The sequence below is a fragment of the Papilio xuthus genome, unplaced genomic scaffold (assembly GCF_000836235.2).
Source record: "Papilio xuthus unplaced genomic scaffold, Pxut_1.1 DF827870.1, whole genome shotgun sequence".
Classification (NCBI taxonomy): Eukaryota; Metazoa; Arthropoda; class Insecta; order Lepidoptera; family Papilionidae; genus Papilio; species Papilio xuthus.
Genome location: NW_013530779.1, coordinates 283,950 through 308,408, shown reverse-complemented (window position 1 = coordinate 308,408; position 24,459 = coordinate 283,950). Strand labels below are relative to the sequence as shown.

Sequence of the window (24,459 nt, the reverse complement as noted above, 5' to 3'; positions counted from 1 at the left end):
ATTAAAGAAATGTTATTCGGAAACACCACATCGTGAAAATTTTATCCTTAAAATATTTGTATATTTATGGACATCCTAGTGCAACTGTCAAGTTGACATCGGATCGTGCCGATGCACAAGCAATAAACAAAATGTCGTTTTCAATAAGACGTCTGAAACTTAGTCGAAACACTTTAATTACTCACCTAAAGCTAAATATTTGGACAAGCGATAGTGATGTATCTTGTACGACGAGAATATAAAAAAATTCTTACTAATTTTATAAATGCTAAAGTTTAAATGGATGGATTTTTGTTAGATTTTCCGGAGCGGCTTAACAGAACAGATCTTGATAAAATTTTGCATAGATGACTGGAAGAAAACATTTTCTTTTTTAATTCCGAGCGGATGGAGTCGCGCGTCACACAGAACGTTTCTGAAGTTAAGCAGAGGGTTCCACGTCTATTCTAGTCTATTACTAAATTTCATGTAAGACATACAAATAAAGCGTACAGTACAGTTTATTTTATTTTACAAAAATATTTTGATAAATAAATAAAACAATAAATTGCAGATTGTGAATTTATTTTATTATATTTAAGCACATCACTACCGTCGGTCAAAGGACCCGGGCGCGACACTATGACACGTGTGAGATCTAAAGTTGTCCGGATCCCAACTTATGAACTGAGCTCTTTGAACAAAACTTACAAATATTTATTGGCAACATTATTTTAAGCTGTATCGTGATAGGATAAATTAAATTAATTGTCGACTACGGGTGATAAAAATGTAAGTATATTTATTAGTGCTCTTTATGACCTTTGTGTTTACATATAAAATTATTATTTAAGAAGATATTCTAGATTTCTATTAATCAACAACTGCACATATTAGGACTTTTTTTATATTCTACTTTTTTATGTTCGATTTTAATAAGTAAACGAACTGTTCGTATTGGTTAGAATACGTATGCTGTTCTGTATATACAGGGAACATATATATAAGTTATACATAGAAGAGAAACAATTTACATTTCCATGTACAGTCAAAACTGGATAAATGGGAAACATCTATAAGCGAGAGTCATTGTCCGATCTCGATGAACGACCTCCATAAGCGAGAAACTCGGGTTAGAGACAAACCTCAATAAGCGAGAACAATATGCCGGTACCTTGGACTCTCCATTTTCCAGGTTCTAGTGTATTCGTAAATAGACTTATAAAACGTACCAAAATTTTGTTAAACACTGAATAAATAGAAACGGCTGCGAGAAATAAACAGAAAAAGTAACGTATAAGAATTGTCGTGTTTATCTACTGTCAGGGTCATTCGTCCTGACTAGTGCTAAAGTTAGATTAGATTGTAAGATAGCAAAAGTATAAAACGAGCTTTCAAAGACTTTATATTGTTACTGCAAATTGGTTTAGTATTATTTGATCACCACACAATTTGTATATTTCAATTTATAACTGTATACGAATACTTACAAATGTATAATTTCAAATTAAAACAATAACATATCGAAGCGCCAAATAAGGGCCAGTGAAGGATACGTATCCAATCCAATCCAATCACGAGATCAAGGGTTCCGATCCCTTCATTTGTCGTAAACAAATTATAAATATCAAAGCACGAACGTCGAGCTTGTTAAAAAAAACTGCTATTATTTACTAAAAAATCTTACATGTGAAATCTTACTCTGAAACTCAAGGTTAATATTTCTTAATGTATTATACAAAATAGAACAAAATATTCCTATTAAATAGTTAATCTACATCTTATATTAATAGCGTATTAAACAGATTTAAACGCGAATAGTTGTTTAAAATTCAATGACACTGAAAATTGTTTCAACAAGAATGTAAGCTGTAGACTCCGACGCGCCACCTCACCTCCGCGACGACAAACTTTTACAAATTAATCTCGCGAGCTCTTTATTCACTTTGACGTGTTTATTTTGAGTGAATGTGTGAGTAAATACTTAATGAAAATCTATCACTTAACATAACTTAATCACATAACATAAATTACATACAAATGAGAAAAAAGTTTTAGCCTAATTTTAGCAAACGCGTAGTAATATAAATAAAATAACTAGATTATAAAATAGCGACAAGACTTATAAAAAGGTCAATAAAAAGATTGTTCTTTTTACCTGATAATACAAAAGCTCTTTAATAGTTAGGCAGAGTATCAAAGTTTATGTATAATTTGATAATGTTTATATTAATTTATCTTTTGTGCTTAACAAATATATTTAAGTTGGTAAGCCTTAAAGCCATAGGCGAGTTTTACTTAAATTTGCTCATCGGATTGGAAGCTTGTGTACACACTCGCGTAGATAAGCGATATTTATCTATGTCGTTGAATTATCGGGGCTTTGGTATCGTGTAATATGAAATAGATATACTAAGATATCAATAAGGACTAAGTTTACCCACGATACAAATTGGTCACGTAATATTTTTTAATTATGTTAATTAGTTTGTTTCATTAATACGCCAGTAACTTCCAAAATTTTGAACCTCTGCAGTCCTCTGAAGACTTGACAGGGGTGCACAATGGAGGGAAATAAAATTAAAGAAGAAACATAGCAAGAAGGGGCTTCAACGTTACTAGTAAAATTTTGAAACATGTCTATGAGAAAAAAGCTTTACATTGACGGAGTGGAAGATTACGACTGATAATGATGCTAAAAGAAGAAAGGTGTTCGTGTATTGCAGAGTCTTTGCCGTTTAGTGTCCGCTAATATTTGTCAAATCCCAACAAACCGCACAGCAGTATGCAGCTTAGCAATATCCCACCCATACCAACACACCAGTCAAATTAGCGTCGTTTAACAAAGATGGGTTTTCTAATCTCTGGCAACGGGAACTTACTAGATCGTGTCATGTCTGCCGCAGGGTCGTCGGCCGGCTAGAGCCCATATGTCGCATAGTCTTCGTTGAGACTTTAGGACTGTGTATAATTTTAATTACTAAGACACAATGATGATATGTAATAATAATTCTAATCGTCTATTGGAAATCATAAAGACGATAAATTTATGAAAAAAAATCGGATGACGGCAGGACATCGTTTAATAGGGTACACGCAGAAGCGAATATGGTCGATGGCATGGTGGAAGGTGGCAGGAACAGGCCAGTGAATCGTCAGCTTAATCATTGATCACAGACAGGGCATTTTACTCACTAAACAAAATTAATTTTTATTTTATCGCTTACATATGCTTTTATGTCTAAAAAAGAGTTTTTTTTGAAAAATCAAGAGAGACATTTTAATGAAAAATCCCGAATCTATCAACAAATCCATGGTAACCCTTAGTCCACCCGCATTTGATTTATAACCTTTTCGCGGCCCATACCGACGATAAATGAGGGGTGGGAGCTGTCGTGTTTTCCTTATTAATATATTTAAAAAGATTAACTAATGATATATGATAGTAATTATCTTATTTGTATACACGCCACTAACTTGCAGAATTAGCGGTTCTAAGTCTGAAAAGATATCTAGATAATATAATAAACAGCAAAGTGTAGCTGTTCCTTTGTTACTTTTCCTTATGTATTGGTTTCTTTGAGGTAATTTAATGAGATTGATAGCATTACTGCTTTTAATTAGTAGTTAAATTGGATCAAAATGTAGACGTTCTATTTAACTGAGTTGTACAATTCCTTAAGAATGAAGAACCTTAACAAGTATTAGTTTTCTTTTATGTACATAAGACGTGACTAGAAATTTTAAATGTTCAAATCGAACTGTAATTGCTGTACTTAACGTCTTTGTTAAGTTCGTTAAGTCACTGTTAAGTTATAGTGCTATTAATTTTATTAATGGCTTAGGACTTTTGTATGCTTAACTGAAAAATAAATTTTAAGCTCATTGTTTACATATTTCTAATATCTTTTAGTTGTTTAGTCAATATTAAGTAAAACATTGTTAAATTAATTTTATAATAACGAAGAAAAAAATATACATCAAATTCTTTGATTATCCTCTTGGATAAGTTTCCAATATTTAATTTTTCCTCGAGAAATTGGTAACGAACATTCATCGAAAACTTTTAAAGCTTTGGTAACGGAAATAAATTTAATTGTTTTTATCATCTGTTATTATGCCGCTCATAATCTTTTATGGATCTAATAAACATTTTACAAGATTTTAGCTGAAATGTGTATTAATTAAGCTCTTGAATTGTAACCTAGTTCTGTGGTCAAGGCTTTTCTTGAAGTGTTGAAATCTGCTGAATAAATATCTTAAATGATTGGTTTTAAATAAACAAACTTTCCTAAAGACTAAAGTAATATGATTTGTTCTAATAAAAACTCGTATCTTTGGCAGGAATTACATTATATTTTACTAACATAATATATTTAATCTTTAAATAAATATTTGGAGACCCAAAAAGACGATTTTCGATTGCAAAATATATATTTTAAATTGACACATTATAAGATAAAAGTTGTGGAATAATTTTATATAGAATTTCTCAACTTGGAAAGTTTTCTGAGCAATCTGTTGTTTTGTTTTATCGACAATTTGTTTGCGAAAAACAACATCTTGTTTTAAATTAAATTTTCAGTTTAATATAGCGAACAAAAGATGCAAACTCACAGCGATTCTAACGAATTCAAATCTCTATTATATTCAAACGGAAATTATGTTCTTTTATTAAACTATTCTTCTTCAACTATAGGTATATTCAATTTTTTTCTAATTCCATCTTTTGTATAATTTGAGATATCTCCATATGTCCATAAGATAGCGGTCAAGTGACGATGTCCTGAAAAGAAACGCAGTGAACCGTGCCCAATATACAGTATGTAATTATACAACGGATGTGAGAGTCTCGCATCTAGAAAGAGAATATCGGGACGGGAGGGAGGTGGGGGGGAAGGTAGTACCGCGGAAATTAAATTTGAGTTCGTTGTATCTTGACCAATTTGATGTTTAAAAAGTAAGATTTTTTTAACTATTTGATTTAGTTGCTTAGCAATGGCTATTTGTGACTAGAAATATGAGTGATTTTTAAGACTGATGCCTGATCCTGGAAGTTAAACTTCATTATTATATTATATTTAATGTTTACTTACTTCAAAGAGAAAATGCTTGAAGGTAAACTATAAAGGGTTCTATACGATAAGTCCTTCATTTGCTGGCGTCACTAACAGCCGATAATTGAAAGTAATAAGGTAATAAGGAAAGTGGCTATGCATTCGGGGACATTGGGTGTGACGTCACGCACGAGGTAGAGGTCAGGAATCAGCCGCGCGTCCTCAGACCAATGGCACGGCCTTACGCTGTCCCTTGGTGATCTATAGGCAGCAATTGATAACCTTATAGCTTAATTAATTTACGTATTGTTTTTCAATGTAACAATTAAAAAAGAAGTTTTATTCGTGTGAAGTTTTATAAGTTTAGTAATAAAATGTAATGCATTTCCTATACATTTTTACTTTGTAGATTTATTGCATAGAAATATTAGAATCTTTTAAATTTATTACTTGACCAAATTTAGCCCAAAAATACTATATTACAACTGCTGCCTCTTTAAAGGTCGTTGTTCTCTTTGATAAGATATATGTTTATAGAGCATTATGTTCTAAACAAATTGAAACTAAATGAAGGACGTGTGAATGTTTGGTGGCAAGGTGATTGACCTTTGAATAGATCAGAGATATTCCGCGAGGTGCTACTTCATGGCATATGTTTGCACAGCAATAATTGTTGCCACGGAGGCGTCGCTGAGTAAATATATATTGTTTGCTACTCTTCTTAATATTGATATAAATTATATGAGAGTTTGAACAAACTGATGCATAATTAATAATCATTTATTTAGTAAACAAACTCATAAACAGGTTGAAAATAAATTAACAATCATTGAATGCAAAGCGGTACATTACGATAAGAATTAAAGGAGTTTTTGAGATAGTTTTCCTGAGTTCTCCAATTCTTAGTTTATCTGTATCTTAGTGGCCAAAGGTTCCTTGGCGTTAAAAAATCGTGTTTAAATTTAGAAATAATATAGGTTTGGATTGTGGCCAGTTTGTTTTCATTTTAACTTATTATTTCATTTAATTGCAGTATATTATGTTTGTTGTAGCTTGTTACCATCGATTGGGTTTGTGTTAACTACATTTTAATTGCGCTTCGTGAATAAGCTGTTATAACATAGAAAATGTTAGGGACGAGGCAGTAACGACTAAAGTTTTCGACAAAGCCTCGCCGTGGCTACCAAGTTATAACTCAATTTAACTAGTAAACAGAAGCTTTGCAATAAAATTTCATTAATTAATATAAAATAAATCATTATCTTAATTACGTTTATTCAATTAATTAATTTTTGAATTCATTAAAATGAATTTAGGTGTTTGAGTACAATATTGCAACATAATAAAGCAAAATAGAATACAAAAAAAATGGCGGACAATTGTTGTATGCAGGAGGAAGTAAAATAATAGTACTGTTTTGCGACATCACAACAATTATGTGATTTAAAAAAAGATTAAAACTGTCGATTTAACCGAATCTGGTATTTATTAGTTCTAAAACCACAACGTTAACCGACAGTATGATTAACGATAGGGCGTTAACGTAGCTCATTTATGCGGGTTCGAACCCAGGACTTCCTCTGTGTCTAGACGCTCGGTCAGGCACATACAACTCAGTGGCTCGGCAAACGAATACGTGCAGGTTAATGACGGAAGGGACTGAATATATGAATTATGAAAACCTTATATTAATCTTGTTCTTCGTCTCGATTGCTAAATATATTTTTATAGGACAGAAGGTTAAAATACTGGTCGGCCGATGTGTTTACGTTATCGTCAAACTGCCTTCGGTGTATATAAAAAGATAAACATTGTACGACTATTAATAAAAATAGACAACTTGTATTAAAATTAATATAAGCAATTAAATTCTAAGAAAGATAGTATAACGTTAAAGTTCTTATTTTTATGGAATATCTATTCATCTATGTGTTATTTAAAAATGTTTTGCTTTGACTAACAGGCTTTATAATATTGTGACATTCACATGATTGATGTATTATAATAAATAATAAAATTGCTGTATTTTCCAATTTCCAAGCCGGATGCGATACCGTCGACCTTGCTTATTCCCTAACGTGACTTTTTGCATTTGTAATACAGAAATATGAACTCTACTACAATAGGAATAAAAGTTCTATAAGCGCAAATGTATTTTTGTTGGTATCAGAATGCACATGCGTCGGACTCTCGAGCCTACGCCGTAGCGGTACTACGCTCAGACGGCGCCCGACCGCCACAGAACGCGCGCGACAACCCCGCTACGAACTCAAGCCATACATTACGGAACTTTTCATACTCTCTATAAAATTTATGAATCGTTTTCGGAAAACTATGGTCCTTTTACTAACTAAAGTTTTGTGTATAAACTCATAAATTGTGTGTGTATTTTCTTTTCACAAATGACTTAGTGTTGAATTTAAATTAAAATGGCTCCATTGCGAGTGCCAACAGACTTTTTTACGGATGATGTGACTGACTTTTTGAACTATTCGACACAGCATCCGGGAATCGAATCGCCCAGGCATCACTTGCGCCACAGAAATCATTCTCGCGATCATTCGAGAAATCACAATGTTGTCGATATGCTATCAAATTCGATAATGGATGTGATAAATACAAAATTTATTCCGGACAATAGTGTTTTGCCGGATATGGAACCACTTTCAACTCATATGGACGGACAGGAACGGCATCCACTGAGGATGAATATAACGATGAATCGGTCTGACTTCGGTGTGATAAGCGAGGAGTTGCTGTACCGGCATAGCGGAGCGATGACAGCGGTCTACTGCGTGGCGTATTTGCTGGTGTTCGTGGTGGGCCTAGTGGGCAACTGCTTTGTGATAGCGGTGGTGTACCGCTCGCCGAGGATGCGAACCGTCACCAACTTCTTCATCGTGAACCTCGCCGTTGCTGATATCCTGGTGATCGTGTTTTGTCTGCCTGCTACTTTGATGTCTAATATATTTGTCCGTGAGTATTCTTCTTCTTTTTTAATTGTTTTAAAAACTCCATGTAAATTGATTTATTTTCACGGATTTTAATTTAGTTCTTGTTTTAGTTCAGTAGGAGACAAAATAGTAAAGGTTAAACTATGTTTTTTAATCAATTTATTAAATAAGTATTTCTCTAGTTTTTTATGAGTTTCGCCAGTCCTCAACATCAATTTGTAAACTTGTATAAATCTCAGTACTGTATCCGGTAGAAGTTCCGTCGTCGTGTGAAAGTTATTTTACAACTTGTCAAGAGTGAGAACTCAACTTATAAAGTGAAATGGGCTCGCATGTAGCGCGGGATCTTAAGAGGAAAAAATTTGCGGTTTTAAAATACTTTACTATCTATGGTGGTTCGTGTCTGCTTGTCATAATCGGAGTAGACAGAGTCAATAATTATGTTTTATTAGTGTACTGTTTATTTTTTATTAAGAAGAAATAATTTATTTTTGAGCTACATAAATACGTAATACGATATTATATATTCATTTTCTGGTTCTCAAGTGTGATTCTTGGTGGAGTAATGTAATTTAATCGCTTATTACAAGCTCGTTTGATGTTCACAAATGACTAATTATGTTTAAAATGAGATTCTTAACGTAATTCCCAACGACAAATGTCATTAAACAATTTACGAACATGTTTCTAAACGTTGAATCAAAAAACAGCGATCTCTACTGAAATATAAGATTTATTATGATTTAAATTAGTAGCAGTTCATTTCATCAAATCTCTATCAACAGTAATGTAGTACGTGCAAGAAGCAGACGAGGTAAGTGAATATTTGATTGAATTCTCTTGATAACTTATGATGAAATATTGAATTTAAATTTAACTGATTTAAGATTAAAATGAATAAGTTTCAGAGAGTAATTTCTAAATAATTTATTCAGTTAGGTAAAACTAAATGCACTAGAAATGCAAGAAATTATATTCGTGTTTTTATTTTCATAAATTTATACTTTACTTTACTGAATATATTTAAGAATTCTATAAAAAATTTACTTTTTGTATCAAAGGTTTTCGCTCGATTTTCACCAGGTGAGAGTGGACGGTAACTTCGTTTATAAATTTCCATAATGCATTAGATTTTTTTTACGATCCTTTATGTCTGAGTGGAATACTTACTTATCATAAATAATAATTTAATTGCACCTTTTACATATTGCTACGAGTCTACGGCTCGGAGTTTCGCGTATATTAATGTCTACGGCGTAGTAGTATAACTCATGCGTTCACTTCGACGCAAAAGCTGTAGAATGTAATGCATACAATTACAGATTTTATAGACCTATTTCAGCTAGCATATTTATGTCATTGTTGATTTCTATATAAGTATGGTATATAATGGTATTGTGTGTATATAAGATCAAAATCTGATATAAAAACCATCCTATCTAAAATTACAATAGGCAACGACATTATTTAAAATGATTAAACAATAACAGAAAAAATGTATTTCAAGTTTTAAATTTTGCAACATTTTCAAAAGTTGCTTAAAATATGTGTTTGAATTTTGATTTCTATCTTTTGACACGTTGATCATAAGTTTGCTGTCGCTCGAGCGTTTATATTTGCATTTTTGGCTCAACACTCTTTTCTATTGTATCGGAGACGACAGAAGAGAGATCCTTAACAAAATATCAATGTGTTTATCGCACTCTGTACGTCTGCTTGTTTCGTATCTACACGATTTTTATTACGGTATTAGTGTTTTTAGTATTTTTATCAGCACATTCACAAGTCTAAGTGTCTACAAATCGTCTGTCTTTTAAAGTTATTCAATTATATGTTTCTTGGTAAAAATGATTTAGTTTTTTTTTTAAATAAATATTTACACTCTCCAGCAATATGGATAAACACAGACTACGGATTTTTATATTGCATGATTAGTTCATTTTAACGTTTTTGTAAAATCTCATATCATACATCTTCATATGTAGACTTGCTCATTTTGTTTTTATAAATTTTGTATGATATTTAAAAAAAAGAAAATGTAAAGAACATTTTGAATTGAATACGATATTTTAAATTAATTAATTGGATCGTCTTCCTTAGAGCTCTCAGCCGTTACCGACTTCTAAAGTAAAGGCGGGCTTTTATTGCGGCGAGTTTTCAGATGCTTCGTAATTTTAAAGGCTTTGTTGTTAAAAAGTTTGATGAACTTTAAAATTACCTGACATTGTAGCAATGGAAACACATTCAAGTTAACGAGAATACAAATAATTTTATGAATAAACGTGCGCCTAATAAAATACTTCACGGGTTACAGAGTATTTTTTACAGTAATTCGACGTTTTGAAGTAGAGCATATTTATAACAATTACAAGTCGAAGATAGCTATTGGCAAACTCTAACTTTTCTGTTTTTGAGTAAGATCTAATTAAATCTTCACCCAACTCATAAATGTAGGTACGTTAAAAAAACTTCATATCAAGTGATGAAAATTCAAAAGCATTAAAACTAAGTTCCAACCTGGACACATTTCAAAACGAAACGATACACCCAGTTAGTTATTGTCCGGTAAAGTTGTGACAAACGAGTGTCCGGGACACGGGAAGTAACAAGGTTCCGACGACTGCCGGAACTCGACTAGTTAGTTCCCTAACTAGTTCCCGGCACTCGGAACTTGTAGCGACCCGAATAAACTTGTTGAAGAAATGTTGTCATAACATTCATCTGGCCTGTTAAATAATTTGTTATGCATATTAATTGTATATTAAAAGTTTATAGCAGTTTATAATTTATAAATTAAAATTAAGGGTACGTATACACTATAGGGATGACGAATGACTTGTCTTGATCTAGATACAAATTGAAATTGAAGAAAGTTTTTAAAATTCTTTATATTAATATGATACCTAATTTGAAGTGAGGACCAGACTATTAGAAATGTAAAAGTTTATGTGGATAACAGTAACATTGCAACCAGAACGATCCGAAGATGCGGGTAAAAATACTTTAAAGTGTTTAAGAATTATTACAGCATTTCTTAGAAACACAACTCATTTACTACTACTCTGGGTATTAGAATGATTACAGCTGTTGGAATGATAGTCTAGACGCTGCAATAGCCGCGAGGAAGTGTACAATGTCGTTCGTCGCTTGTTGTCGGTCAACGTTAACCGCCGCAATCCGGTCCTTTAACGACGTCGTTCCCGCAAGATGTCCTCATAGTTTTCAACGCCATTAAGCAACGTTTACGTAGCTTTTGGGGTCCGTCTGCTAAACGTGAAACTCTTAAGGAAAATATTCTTCGCACAATTGACTCTTGTATTATGTGAAGATGAGTTGTTTTATTTAACGCAGTATTTGACTTTTAATCTTATAATCAGGTTATTAAAAAAATATTTATTTACATATTTGCCAATGCATTATTGTCGTGGGTAATCTCTTTTAAAAAAATTAAAAATTTTAAATAAAAAAAAAACAAAGAACACGTAAGCAATAATTAAAAATAATAATTATTAAATAGAAATAACGCCTATTTCGTTTCTAGTATTTTTAATGTTTACAATGGACGCTACTTGTACATAGTATTCAACAAAATTATACGGAACCCAATGTTTTCCCTGAAGTTTATTATGCATAAAACGTGTGAGCGTTCACGATTAGTACAACAGTTTACGTCTACATCTCGATGAAACTCGGTTGTATCAAGATGGAACACTTAGGCTATGACCGATGTTGTTTTATGACACACTTTATTGACCGTTTGGCTTCGGTGTCTTTAAGATATAATTTATTGAGCTACAGACCTAGTTATTTAACAAGGTTAGATTTTTATAGTCAGAATATGTCGTTACACTAACGATGAAGTGTCCATCTTGAAATGTTAAAGCTGTTGCTTCTCTTTTGAACGCAATACATTATTTTAAGTGATAAAAATTTTGTTACGATGACTACTGTTGTGGATCAAAAAAGTTTCCCTACTAATGCCTATATATCTGTAAAACAAACCTTAACCTTCTTTAAATATCTTTAGTAGAGCCTTTGAAACGAACGACGTCGAGTATAAAAAGCTGAAATAAATATAAGCCTCTTTCTTAGATTAATCAGTTGAATAAAAATCAAAAGATTATGAGCTTTTGGTATTTTATAAAATAAAAAAAACTTTCTAATGTAATTACGTCCGCCATTATGAAAATAGCTTAGATTTAAAGTTTATAAAAGTAATTATGTCTGAGCGGATTTCCAAAGCTTATTAATCAAATTAATTGAGCAGTCCTTGTCATCAATATTGTCTAAGTAAACGCGCGGTGGCCGAACAAAAGGCGCGGTCTTTGCCCCGGGAGCAGGGGAGGGGAATCGGACCCATCACTTATAAACGGACAAGCTCGTGGAATCGTAAAGAAGTCGCCATAAATTATGTCGGTCCGTTATGTCGGCTTTCGTTTGCCATTTTCCGACATTAAACCGACTTAATTATGGTGATAATGAAAGAAAGGAATGGAAAATGAAAGTATGCATTCCATGATCTCTATTTTGTATGAGTCAATCATTGCTTGTTGATTTTATCATTTGTGTCTCAGAGAATAAACTCAAACTTGATGTATCTCTATACTCTATTTATACCTTAAAAAGATAAAATATTTTAATATAACATAAGGTTTATAAATACTGTTTACAGCTTAATTATAATACGGGAATCTTCTGCCAAACAATATTAATGTTAAACCAAATATAATTATGGTTTTAAATACAATTAATTTTAGTTACCCAGCCTTCGTTACACGTGAGCTCGTTAAATTTAAGCTTGAACGTGATTACACCTTAGTACGTTAAACTACCGCCTTACGGCTTATATGAGGCGTTTACTTAAGAGTTCAACAATCTTGTTTATTCGCGACTCTTAAATTTACGTTGTTTGATACACATCGAGTATGACTATATGGGATGTTTTTGATATCATTATTTTAAGAACATCAGATAACATAGTTAGCGACTTATCATTTTAATCCACTTTAAAAAGAAGGAGTGTCTTGATTTATCTGTTTATAAAAAATTTGATTTATGATATAAACAACATCGAGTCATAATGTAAAAATCATATTGTCGATTTCTTTCCAACCATTGTTAATAAAAGTTTTTTTTAGAAAAAGTTTTTTCATTTCCTCATTTATCCTTGAAGCTGACCTAAATATCACATGGATGTATAAAAATGAAACACCCTTTCTCCACATAAACGGTTCTAATTACGAGAAAGGTTTTAGTGAATGAGCCTCGAGGGATGACCGCTGGCCCTCGAGGCCGGTAAAGCGGCGCGTCCGAGCAAATTAAACAACATTAGTCTTAAACACTACACAATAAAGGTTAATTTTGTATGTTCACATATCAAGTAATAGTCGCTTTGGAGATATTTCTCTATTAACACTATATGTTTATATACAGGGTGTTGATTGCCAGTAAATTGCTTTTCAGTTTGAAGATTATAATGCCGTGTTTTTGTGAAAATCCATTTTATTTATCGGCTCATAATTACTTGTCAATCATTCAAACAATTTCGGTGCTATGACTTAGTGCAGGCGTGCATGTTAATTAAAATAAATGAATTATATATTTTTAATATAATTTTCTGGATTTGTATAGTTCCCGACTATAGCCATCGTTAGTCTCCAGAATATGACACATTAAAAAAGTTAAAATTGAATGCAAAAGCAATTTAATTATTCGAATGATTGGCAGGTTAAATGTCATCTAACTGAAAGATATTCATAACTTTAATTATAAAGTACTCAAGACAGTAGTGCAAAATTCATCCGAGACTTAAATTTCATTACAATTTTAATGATTTGACATACGAATAGATCATTAACATGGTTAATTCTTAGCTGTTAAATCGCATATCTTACTTATCCTACTAATAATTTAAATGCGATAGTTTGGATGGATGGATGTTTGTGAGAAGGTATCTTCAGAACGACTCAACGGATCTCGATGTAATTTATTCATGGATGTAGAACATAGACTGGAAGAACACATAGCCTATTAATTCAGTCTATTTTAATTTCGTGCAGATGGAATCGCGGGCTTTAGTTAGTGTAAAATGTTTTTAAGTAAACGACGAAAAAGGTATGGTAAATTTTTGTAGATATGTTATCTGTTACTTAGGTTTATCTCAGCAAATAACCATGTTTCAGTTCAATCAATCATAATTAACTAACTAACTAAGATATGATAGCTCACAATCCCTTGCACTCTAAGTCAAAGGCATGTATGCTGCGATGATCTGAAACCCCTCTCTGTAGAGCAATGATAGCATCTTAATTTTTCTCATGAATTTATTTTGACTTTAATACGATTACTACTTTATATTGAAATTAAGGTATTAATATGAAAGAAAATTAATTAGGTTTACGTTTAAGAATATTTATTTAAAGAGATTTTGTAATTTTAATTTATTTCTACAGCTTCTCTAATATAATTATTTGGTAGAGTGAGTTTTACATATAAAGTGTACTACCGGGCGTAGTAGTAATAGTATGGTAGTAAATTAAAGTATAGTAAATATAATACTTATTGTATGTTTTGTTAATTGATTGTAATTTAATATCAAATACATACCCGACTTTTGTAAAGATAAACAAATTAGTAATGGACTCCGCTGGTAACAAACATAAACAAGTAATTTTAATATAGTCCCATATATAATACTTGTGAATTAGATTTTAGTTTAATATTTAGCTTAAATAAAAAAGGTTACCTTTCTATTTGCATGACTAGATTTTGCTCAAGATAATATCATCGTGACATAATTTAATTTTGAAACAGTGAAATTTTATAGAGTAAATATTGTGCAGCAGTAAAATTCTGTGATGTATTCGAAAATGAATTGTAAAAAATAATAAAATTCATTAACCGTATTCAGTTGCTCATCTTAACGTACGCATAAAGCCTTAAGTGCCGCCTAATAAAATCTCTTTCATCAAATTAAATTTCGATTCCGTTTTATTTATTCAGTGCCAAACAAGAGATGGGGTCATTGCCCCTCAGTTAAGATGATCCAAAGATTTCATCGGCTACAGGCTACGTCTTAAGAAAATCGTATTTTGTTTAATAAAAAATACAGCTTAGAACGCGACGAAGTAATTTGTATTGTGGCAAATAATTTCCTCTCTCGATACATTAAGTTCGTGAATGAGGAAGAAAGTTGTAAGCGGGAAAATGTCAATTGGATTAATCGGTTCTTTGTAAGCAGGAGTTATTTTTATATTGGATTGAGGTTTATATTTAAAGTAAACATTTATATTACAAAATACGTGTAAGCACAGCATAGGGCACTAGTTAGGTAGACAACGCATCTGTAATTGCATATATACAACTTAAAATAAAAAAAGTTAAATAAATGACATATTATGGTCGGGGGTTCGAATCCCGCCATTCGACTCTTGTCGTAAACCATATCCTAGAACAAGCTTAGAGCTTATTTGGAATGGTAAAAGAAATATTACTAAATTTACAAAAAAAAATCTGCTAATATTTTATAAAAAAAAAATTATGTCACAAAAAAGTTTTATTATTATATTTCAATTAGAAACATACATTTAATAAATTTCAAAAATGTAAAGTATTGAGCAATAATCAAAAGATACACCAAATACTCCGTTAACTTTTGAGAAATAACTCAAGTCGATCACATGACGAGTTAGAAACTTCCATTTGTCTCGACGAACGTCAGTTTGTTTATAGTACTATTCACAATCAAGATCCAATAAAAAGAAAGAAAAAACTTTAAACTTATCTCGAAAGAAGAACGTTTGATGTAAATGAACTTGGAATTGAAAAGTTAATTGAATGAAAATACACTAAAATTAATTGAAGCATTATTATCTCTAAGAGTAACAAGGAAAGGTTTTGAAGATTTACGATGAATATTAGATTTTTTTTTAAAGATGTTGCGAGTCAAAACAAACGAGAGTAAACTTTAAGCAATTTGAGTGTCGAAAACTTTAAACATACGTCTTGTGCGTTGTAAATGCTGCTGTGTCTAAAAATGTTTAAACTAAAGTCATAAACAAAACCAAAGTTTGAGATAAAGTTTAAATAAGTTATCTGAAACGATGGTTTTGGTTCGTTTGCTTTTCTCTTTTGTTTTATTGTTCTAACTTCGATGTGTTGTAAATAACAACATTTTTTTTAATTCTCTTGCTTAATTATTATTATTTCGATGTAAGTTACATATGTTTATATTTATGGACCAATAATATTTTTTCAAGAGATATTTTTTAGCTTTTTTAAAAATACAGAAAATGGAAAACCCGCTTTTATAAATAGAATAATGGATATTTCAAAATGAAACAAAAAGGATTATTTCGAGATGTTAATGGATTTCTTGCACAAGAGTCATTGTAAGAAGTCTCCGTCAAATTAAATTGAAAGTTGGGAGCTTATATGCGGCGAGTATCGACCCCGGCTTAGCCCAAAGCCCGGCCCAGAGGGATTTTGTTCGATAATCTCTCGACTTCCTGCCGCTTCGGCTTGTGTTTTTCACTTATACAATCAAATAACAAATTGCTTTTATTAATAAAATAGAATTTGTCATATTAATATCCATTCCTTATTGCAACCTACAAGTAGTTTAAACAAAAAAAAAGCAAAAAACCCGACTGACAGAGTAAATAGCGCCATCTATTGAGTGCAATTTCAAAACAAAGATTTTAAAATTTTTATAGGGAATAAATTGTACTGTTATGTAACACTTTCTTTCACTTGACGTCAAAAATCAAAATTACACGACAAAATCGGTAAATTTAAGGTTTAATGAAACAATTTTGAATTTTATTCGTAAACTTACAATCCTTTACATAAGTTCATTAAAACTTATTTTGTCTTTGCATTTTCAAAGACAATGAGAAATATGGCAACACTTTTTGTATAAGTTGTTCGCCAATGGAAACATACGGTTGCTGTCGATGATCTTTTCTTAATAAATATGAAAATGATAGTGCTGTAAATCAATAGCGTTATCTGCAATTGACATCCAATGTCAAAAGCCTTTACGTGTTACAGTAGTTTTAACCCAATATTTAAATGAGATCTTGACACCACAGGGTACACCGTATATCTAAAATGACAAAAACAACGCTGGCTAGAGAAGATAAAGAGCCTACTGAAACTAACCTCAAAATTGTTGAAATTGAATTATGCACGGAAACTCAAAGATTTATGTGTCATCCAGATTTTAGTTCATGCGGAATATTTGTACCCCGGAAATTATAATATATAAAAGGCTGTTTACATAATGTAGAACGTATATATCTTACATATAAAATTCTCATGTCACTATGTTCGTTACCATACTCCTCCGAGAGGTCTTGACCGATTTTTATGAAATTATATACGCATATTCAGTAGGTCTGAGAATTGGATAATTCCGTGCGGACGGAGTCGCGGGCGACAGCTAGTAGTTAAATAAAATAGTATACCTGATAAAATCAAAGAGAGTAGTAGACGTAAAATGTGTTAAATAATGTGTAAAAAAAGTTTTCCTTCTCAAGTAGAAACCTTTCTTGATATTTCTCACATAATTCGTAACATTCAGTTCACGTAAGTTTGGTCGATTGGGAAAACTATCCAACTCAATTGTTAGTCGTTCGATGATAAAAACAGTAGCCGACACAGTTCGGGGAACACGACCACTTGATTAAGTTAGGCCTCTATTTAGGGTAGTAGGTTTTTGTGGAATTGCATACTTTCCTTTTGGGATATGCCAATTTGGAGCATGTTACGGGTAATTTGGAAACTTGTTATTATCATTTTTTTATATGAGTGTATTTAACTTTTAGTTTTAAATGATAGATATTGCTACGATATCTATACTAAATATTATTTCTTGTAGATAAATATAACTCCGTATTTTTTTAGTGAACAGTTAGTAGTGATTCATGATATATTTTGCGAAACATTAATTGACAAATTTATGTGAAAAGTATTTACATTACATGATTCATTTAGCAGTGAATATTTTCATTCATGTTCATATTTAGTTAAAAGAGTACATTGAAGTAAAACGAAAAGTCGAAATTGTACAAAAGACTAAAACTTACATACTTATTAGGGTTTTCGAACTCAACACTACGCTCTGTTGCTTTAGGAAATTAAGATGAAAGATATTTTTGCTCTGAGTTTAATTAAAATCTTGCTACATTTATATCAGCGCTTGATTAATGAATGTTATAATAACTTAGAAACCTACAGAGATTATTATCAATGACAAGGAAAATATTTTTTGTTAATTTATTGCGTACGTTATTTCTAACTTAAGCGATAACTTAAATATTTCATTAAAGTTAACTTGTATACAAGTTTAAAATTTTTTTTTGCAATGTCGCTTTCGTCCATCATCATTTTAGATTAAGTAAAAGCCTTTTTTCATTATTTACCGTATCAAACAACGATTAAATAAATGAATAGAGGCCACAGTATTGTATTAGACGTTTCGTTAACTCCAAACACTACGTGCCCTAAAAACGTCTCACATTAAGGTAACCTCAAATATGACGGATGAGGTAAACGAACCATTATTATCTACTAGGATATTAGCACGCGGTAATTTGCTATTCAAAAGCACTGATTGCAAAAGACCGTGTGAACTGGTTATTTATATGTAAATGGGTTAGAATTGTGCTACAATATAATTATTGTATTTTTACTTTTGTAATTAGATTTTAATCAGAAGGAGAATTAACAAATTATAAGTAAGTTATAAATAAATGGCCCATAACTGGTAACATTCTATTAAATTTTACTGTAAAAAATGTTGAAAAACATTGTTACCGTTGTTAAATGATTACATAAATCAATTTGTAAATTGAATCGCAATTTGAGCCATAAATCAAGAGGAGATCGGTCTATAGATCGGTGAAATCCAATAAGCGGGATGATTTGTGTTTTTTTTTACACAATTTCGCGAACTGAGTAATAGGTTGTTACCGTGCTTCGAGGTTTCTCGGTCACCTACATAACTGACTGTTTCGATATATTCAACTAAAACATACTTTATCATTCTAGTTTATGGAATAAGTTGTGTTATAGAATTGCGATATGATTTCCGGATTTTTGTTTTTTTCCCGACCTTGAAGCGCAAGAGACATAACAAATTTTCTTAACGATATACGATATGTTAAACATGTTTTTATCAGTTCTCGTTATTTTTATTTTATTAAAGCCTTTTTTCTAAGTATATTCAGTAAAAGCGTTGAGAGATGATGAAATTTTTTTGTTATTTACAACTGTGATTCATAAACTTTAGGATCATATTGATCTAGAAGTTCAAGTGAAGAGCACTTATTGGAACTCGATATAAATAAATTCATATTGTTTTCTTATGTTTTGAATAGAGCTTTATAGTTTTTTTAATAAAATTTTATTTATGTACACAAATTAGCTTTCAATTTTGAATTTTATTAGAATCGTAAAAAGAGGTTTAACATATTATTTCATAGAACGTCAGCACTCGAGACTGTCAAGTTTATAAATAACTCCTCAATGAAGCGTAAGCATGCACATAGTATTATAAAAACACCCTGTATAGCTTGGGGTATGCCTGTGTGGGGAAACGCACATTCTAATAATAAATAAAAACAACATGTATAGCGTCAATGGTTTGCATGTGTATTACACGCACACAGGCGCGTCGAGTGTGCAGCGGTCATTGACCTCGCTGCACCCAGTACAGTCGAGCGCAAAAATCACACTAAATATTTCTTCTACATAGCTTAAACGATAGTGACTCGGGTGAAAATTTGCTGAAGTGTTTTTGGCATGATGCTGTGTTGCTTTTAATATTACTTAGTCTTGTTTTATGTGACGTGCTCAGATTTAAAAATTGTCGCATGTTTCTTCGCGCTTATTCGATTAATAATGTTGTAAAATGCAGCTTTGGAAAATGTACTGAGAACCCATTCCATTGTCTTGAGCATATTTGTTTAAGATGTAGATTTTTATAAAAGTTTGATAGACATTTTTTTTTTCTTTTGTGAATATAAAGCGCAAATATTTGTTTTAACAATACTATGATAAAATAAAGAATATTTTATTAATCTTCCTAAAAATGTTTACAAGACTGTCCGCACTTTACCTACTTAAATTAAGTGACTCAATTTTCACATAAATCGTTGAAATAGTTTCCTAGAACATCACAAAGGTTATTTAAAAAGCAACCTTCGTATTAACACTTAAAGCTTTTTTTTTCTTAAAAGTGTCGAATAGTAAATTAAGGTTAAATTTATTGCGAGTCGTATTTGTTTTATGAAGTTCTATTCTTAGTTTCATTGCTTTGTGCAAACACAAAGGCTAATTGGCGGTGGGCGCACAAACTTTCTCGTCCGGAAATTTTCTTGTATTTTCAATTTCTAGCAATAATTAAATGTTATTTTTTGTCTTTTAATAATATTAGTGAGATTCGTTAACAATTGATTTGGATTTACATTTTACTCGAGAAGAGAGGAAAGTAACAATTTTGTTTAGGTTATACGAAGAGAAAGAAATTAATATCTATCTTTTCTCGTGTCATTTAATAATAAATTAATTTGCAATCTTACTAATAGTATAAATGCAAATGTTTAGATGAATGGATGGATGGATGGATGAATCTCGCTGAAATTTGGCATATATGTAGAATATAGCCTTGAAGAAAAGACAGGCTACTATTTTTTAAAATTATTTATTTAACTCCTTGCGGACGGAGTCGCGGGAAACAGCTACAGTTCTATGTTAACTAAATATACTTACTATAATAAACTAAAGGTAAACTAAAGATGTTTAAATTAAATTTGAAATAGAATATTAATGGTGGTTTTCAGCCACAGTTACCAGGACAACATAAATATAGAATTGTCTACAGCACTGTGGTTGATTGCAGGCACTTTGAAATATTGTTTGTTATTGTTATTGCAATAAATTGAATGTTGGGAGTAAAAACGTCGTTAGACGAACTGACTACATTCCACGCGCTTGTGACTTGAATCACAAATCAACCAAAACGAGCTTTTTCAAGATAATTTGCGTCGCAGCTTCGCTTGTGGATTTCTAGCGACATTTTTCTTTTTTCTTATTTCGGTGCTCGTGCAATTTACTCCGTCTGAGAATATATCCTTGTTTTGTTTTTTTAAATCTTGCTAACAACCGTCTGGTTGCTAAGCTTGAATTACAGAAAACGGGTTTAAAGTTAGAATGTAGTTATTTTTCTTAGTTTATTGAATTCGTTGTTAGGATTTTTTCTTAATTGTACTTATAAAATTCATATAAAAGGGTAGTTTTTACATGAAGTCATATTATTGCAATCTGAGTTTTATTTTGAAATACAATTGAGTAATTGATTTAATTATCATAAATAAAGTTTTATCCCCGTGCAAGGTTCAATGACCGGAGGGAGAGCACTGACGTGTTGCAATATTTAATATAACATTTCCCTCGTTGTTGTAAATAACTTTAATAAATTGCAACAGATTTCGTAAATTGGCCATTTCGATATCTCGCCGCTTTCTTTTGAGAGCGGGTTGTGTGAGCTTTCCTCCCTCCCTACTACGCACCGTTCTCTTTGTTTCATAAAATTAGAGAGATTGATTCGTAGAATTGTTGAAATTATTATTTAGTGTAGAAATTAAAAATAAATCCTAAGATATGAAGTATTACATATAATGCTTAAGTGAAATATTAATTTTTAGTATGATTTTTCTTATCTCGTAGTTTCCTTTTTTGTTGGTTATAACTCTGACTTTTATGAAGAAAGTGGTTATCAACTTGAAGCTATATTGTTAGTTTAAACCTATCATAACTATAGTTATTGTTCTCTTAGAAGCTTTTTAAGAAATACATTTTACCTTCAGAAGTCAGTGACTCCATCACTTGTAATGGTTTTATGTGGTTACTCTTTAATAAAATGTTCATTAAAAACAAGGTAAAGTTCACATTTCAAGTAAACAATTTCCTTTTTAAAGTTATTATCATATTACGTTTAACTTAAAATTATCTCATGGCTCATTCACTTAAGAATACGTGATGTTTTACACAAAAACTTTTGTGATTGAATGTATTTGGCGCTTGAGAGTTTGTTAGAGAGACGATCGTCTGATTCGCTTTTTACTGTCCGACCATTATTGTTATTGACGCTTACTCTGTCTCTGTCTGTATGAAGACGTATTTCACATGCGACTGATAAAGGTGTGATGCACATGTTATTTTGGTTTTGGAATCGAATGAAGAGCGTTGCATCGATTATTTTAAAAAATATATTTTCCTTTAACTTATATGGGTTGATTTTTACCTAAAGCAATGTTACTCAGTAATAAATGCTCCATAAAATTGCAAAAAATAATAAAAACCAACACATATTTTGTTATAACTGTCGTCGAATCTAAGAAATATACGATGCTTTTCCGTACAATCATTAATAAGAGAGGCTCTCATGTGATGTAAATAAGTGAATTTATCTCGAAAACATATCGTAAAGCGCTCGTTACAGCTTCCAGCGAGTAATAGCCTGAGAAATGCGGGGAATGCGGCCTAACAACGTACTAGATATGACAGAATAATATACATAATCTGTATATGTTATAGCTTTTATAAACATAAACGGTAATAGAAAAGAGTAAGAGAATAGTTAAATGAACTTCGACAATCTCCTGACTAAATAAATAGCATTTATATATTGCTTAAAATTACATAAAATCGATCTTATAACATTAAATAAAAAGAATAAATATTACTAAAATTATTACAAATTCGATGTTACATAACAACGTATGTTTCATCTCATCAAATCTGATTTTATCACGTACTCATGCCTAAGTAATAAAAATGACGTTCATACAAGCGTACGCAATCGTAAATCCCTCTTTTACAATGTTTTGTTACTCAAAATGTTTTCTCAGACAACGAATGAGAGTTGTCATAAAAAATTTCAAACGATTTTGACATATGAAGCGTTTAATTCAAAATTCACTTTGCTGCAGCTGAAGAATTAGTTTAAAAGCGTAACTCCTAGAAACTGTACTGATCTCAGCTGAATTTGACAGGCCATTATAAAAGTTTTTAAGAAACGCAGCAGAATCCCTTGGTGATTACGTAATGATTGAGTAAAAGTACATTAAAAATGAAAAGGATATTTCATTGTGAAATTCAATTACACGTAGATAAAAATAGTTCTACTTAATTTTGAAGACAAAATTTCAAAATCCTGTCTAAATGTAGTTAACTCTATCTTATTCGTATTCACTTAATGATGTACACTTGCTTGAGATCGAAGCTTGAGTTTTTCATTTTATATGTTACTAAGTCGATAAAGTATTTTTCAAGCAGTTTTCTCTTTAGAAAAACAACTCTGTTTAAGCTTCAAAATATGTTTTCATTAAAAACATACATTTTTTAACTTTATATGATTACTGTTTAGTTCTTTGATTTTAAACGTTAAGTTAAATGATCTGTAGATTAAGTAAGTAACTTGTGTCACTTACCACTAATCTCTTTTAGTATTCACATGATTTATATGACAGAGGAGATGAAATTGCCCCTTTCTTAGCGAAATGCGCTCATAGACAATGAAAGTTTTGAAATTTTCTATCACTTCGCTTTCGAACTTTGTAATTACTTAGCTTTTAATCTTATGACGAATGTTTCGGGCAATGGCCTTAGTTCAATGCCTTCACTTCTTACTTCAAAACTTATCCATCAACTACTTATTACAGGCATTTCATACGTTAGAGGAAGACTTAATTAGAAGTATGTAGTTCTGTTGCCAAGTTAATTACGAAGACCAGGCTATATGAGATCCTAAACTTTGATTTAATTCTTTAATCTAGGAATCACATTCTTTATATTCTTAGTGGAAAACAAAGCTTTGGAATATTCAAGAAAGCTTGTTTCGGTACCTTTTGGGCTAAACTAACATGATCCTTTTCAAGGATTGTCATAGCTCTATGTTAACGTTGAGATTTAAGGTATCGGTGCAAGAAATGTGTGCAATCGCATGTTGAGCGACGACGGCGGCAGTAGCAACGTCCCCTGACCCGGTCAGCTGCACTCGATCGATGTCGACCGCACGGCGCACACCACTCTGCTACAACTGCCATTCCTAATGTACACGCGACACGGAACTAATGCTCCTGGGATGCTTTGCTTTTTGCTACTATTACTACTACTACTGCAATCGCTCCTAAACAACCTATATATTTAAATATCTTGGTTATATTTTATACAGGATAATCTTTTGAAAATGTTATAGTTATAACTCGCTTGGGTTAGATGTTAAGTGGTCGAAACTAAGTCTTCAATAACCTAGATGTTGTGAGGGCTTCTTGAGAGGGATAGATGCGGTCAGCGGGTCAAGAAGGACGGATATATTCAGCCAAAATTTGTTGCTATGCGCGACTAGATTGTTGTATTTGTGTTTGTAGCAGCTAATAAAGTCCTTGAATTAATGAGATTAA

At 31.6% G+C, this 24,459-nt stretch overlaps 1 protein-coding gene across 1 annotated transcript in view; it reads left to right on the top strand.

Annotated features, from left to right (window-relative positions):
- Positions 1-7,465: 7,465 nt before the first annotated feature.
- BomSIFR (neuropeptide FF receptor 2-like) overlaps positions 7,466-24,459 on the top strand; it is a gene marked incomplete at its 5' end in the record, with an annotated part of 57,921 nt that continues 40,927 nt past the window's right edge. Inside the window, one exon of the mRNA XM_013308667.1 lies at positions 7,466-8,012. Coding sequence (XP_013164121.1) covers positions 7,466-8,012 — 547 coding nt within the window. The remainder of the gene's footprint in view (positions 8,013-24,459) is intronic.